Source organism: Ammodytes marinus, assembly GCF_949987685.1.
Source record: "Ammodytes marinus genome assembly, chromosome: 16".
In the NCBI taxonomy this organism is placed as follows: Eukaryota; Metazoa; Chordata; class Actinopteri; order Uranoscopiformes; family Ammodytidae; genus Ammodytes; species Ammodytes marinus.
In genome coordinates, this window is record NC_137220.1 from 21,104,827 (window position 1) to 21,107,375 (window position 2,549).

At 42.8% G+C, this 2,549-nt stretch overlaps 1 protein-coding gene across 1 annotated transcript; it reads left to right on the forward strand.

Annotated features, from left to right (window-relative positions):
- The first annotated feature begins 790 nt into the window (after positions 1 to 790).
- gadd45gip1 (growth arrest and DNA-damage-inducible, gamma interacting protein 1) lies at positions 791 to 2,549 on the forward strand. Its single transcript, XM_080044386.1, has 2 exons — positions 791 to 1,195; positions 1,881 to 2,549. Exons 1-2 carry the CDS (start codon positions 795 to 797, stop codon positions 2,173 to 2,175), a joined length of 696 nt encoding a protein of 231 aa, XP_079900512.1. The 5' UTR covers positions 791 to 794; the 3' UTR covers positions 2,176 to 2,549.

The window sequence follows — 2,549 nt, forward strand, 5'->3', positions numbered from 1 at the left end:
ACTCTGTCCCCAGGGGGGGCATGACAGAAAATAATTGAGAACCACTGGGTTATACAACCTCAAAGATCTGAAACAACAGAAGATACAGCGTGGAACCCCACATGGCAAAATGTTAAAAAGCATTTCTCTATTTCTTTGACTTTAGCACCATTAGGTCTATCAATGTTGAGCTAGATCATGCATTGCAAGTTTCTTTATTTCTGTGTCCATGGCATTCCTTTCGTCTTCGGCTGCAACTAAGACTATTATTAATTAATTTGTCCACATTACCCTTACTTGTCAAAGTCTATGTCTGGACAGTTGTCAAACTTTTCCATCATAATCTCCCCCAAGACATAGCCTAGATTGTCACTTTTCATTAAAATAATTACACACACACACACACACACACACACACACACACACACACACACACACACACACACACACACACACACACACACACACACACACACACACACACACACACAGGTATTATCAACATTTGTATCAAACTATCAATTAACTAATTGAAATAAAATAAAATAATGAAATTGTTGACCCTTTTTAACTATTGCCTCCTTTTTAATGCATGATGATTTTCTTACGTAAACCCTTTATTTTAATAAAATTGTCTAGGCTGAAATAATTGCATTGTTTTTTCCTCTAACATATAACCTGGTCAACAATACCTTTTACGAGACAAGTTGATTCAACCCTACCAGAGCACATGGAAGTCTTGTCTGTCGTGATGAACAGGCAATGCTGCGGTCACCCCTGACTTTGCCCGGGGTCCTTCATATAGGTGAGGAAAGATGGCGGCGTCTATGCTTTGCCGAAGGACGGTATCGTTATGTGGGACTTTAAAGTCACTTTCGTCACCTAAAACTGCACTTTGTGCGAACCCTCAGAGTGGGCAGCTGTTGCAGACGGCGTCCTATAACCCCAGGCCTTTGAGACTCAACATCCGCGAGCCCTATATTCCCGACAAGGACAACGAGAAGACGCCGAAGTGGCAGAGGACGGCGCAGTATGACAAGAAGCTGTTCGGACGCTATGGCTCAGCTTCTGGTGTCGACCCCGCTTCGCTCTGGCCCAGCCACGAGAAGCTGGACAAGATCGTTGCAGAGGAAAAAGAGTGGCATCCTTCGTTAGAGGCGATGCTGAAGAATATCGAGACCAGGGAGAAGCTGGAAACCCAGAAGCGGTTGGCAAAGTAAGTGATGCTAACGTGGCTAATGTCAGTGCGTCTATTATCGGACAGGTGGTTTGAGTGCATCCCTTTAAAGATAGCCTACTAAAATAATGTTTATCCATTTATCCAATTGACACAGCACAATGTGTTTAATATGAAATCATCTCACTTTATTTACACAAGACCATTAACGCATTGGGCAACAACAAATGTACACAGGCTACTGATCATCTATGAAATGTGAAAAAGGAAAGTTTTCTAAGGTGTCCTCCTGCGATATTTTGTTTCCGACCACATCTCCCAGCCCAAAAAATATTCACACATGCACAATTTTACTAAGCTGCAACAAGAGAGCTTGGCGAGCATTGTCAAACAATGAATCGGTTCAAACAGTGAGTTAGAAACAGTGCATGTAAAATCATGCATACATGATGTTATAAGTTATAACATGTATGCATGATTTTAATAAATTATGTTATAACTTATAACATAATTTATTATTTCTATTCATAATATGTAGTGGTAGACTTGTCGCAACATAAAGTACCTAAAAAAACAGAGAAGCAAATGTGTTATTACAAGTCATCCAACCGCAACATCTTCTAATAGTTTGGAGACATAACCTGATACAACCAGCCATTGCACAACAATGCATCACGTGCCGCATTGACAGTTGGTATTCTAACCTTTTCCTTTGCCATCACAGAGAGAAGCTCGTAGCAGCTAACATGGCCAAAATGCCCAAGATGATAGCCGACTGGCACAGGGAGAAGCGTGAGACCAAGCAGAAGCTGAAGGAGGAGAAGTCTCGCCGTGCTAAGCTGCTGGCGGAGGCCAGAGAGCGCTTCGGCTACGCAGTGGACCCTCGCACCCCCAAGTTCTTGGAGATGGTTGCTGAAATAGAAAAGGAGGACAAGAAAAAGAAGAAACTGATAAAGCGCAGACTGAAAGAGGAGCAGGTGGCAGCTCCTGTTGCACCCCCTCCCGCTGCCTCCTCGTAGGCTTGGACATGTCAGACATGAGGGACTTCTGGGCCTGGCTGGGCCTATATGGGCCTGGCTGGGCCTATATGGGCCTATGTGCATTTAAAGGGATGGAAGGTGCTGCTGCATAACACAATCCAGTGGGACATTTGTTTAAGGGTATCTGAACAAACACAGCATAGTCCCTGTTTGGTTACCTGACAGCATCTGTAATGATCTGGAGTAAAGAAGGAAGTCCACTCATGATGCTTTCCTCTGCAGCAAACACCTTCTTTGTTAAGCATATGTTTGTTTTCCATGACCTCTGCATGTATTTAACTGTCACTCAAATAAATGAATCGCTGTACAGACATTCTTTTTTCCAAACAATTTTTTGAGGAAGTAAATAAATA

What these genes read in the sequence shown, in the direction of transcription:
- gadd45gip1 (XM_080044386.1), top strand. Translation starts at nt 795, where the DNA reads ATGGCGGCGTCTATGCTTTGCCGAAGGACGGTATCGTTATGTGGGACT. An exon ending in ACCCAGAAGCGGTTGGCAAA is followed by an intron (nt 1,196 to 1,880) that starts GTAAGTGATGCT and finishes TTGCCATCACAG; the next exon opens with AGAGAAGCTCGTAGCAGCTA.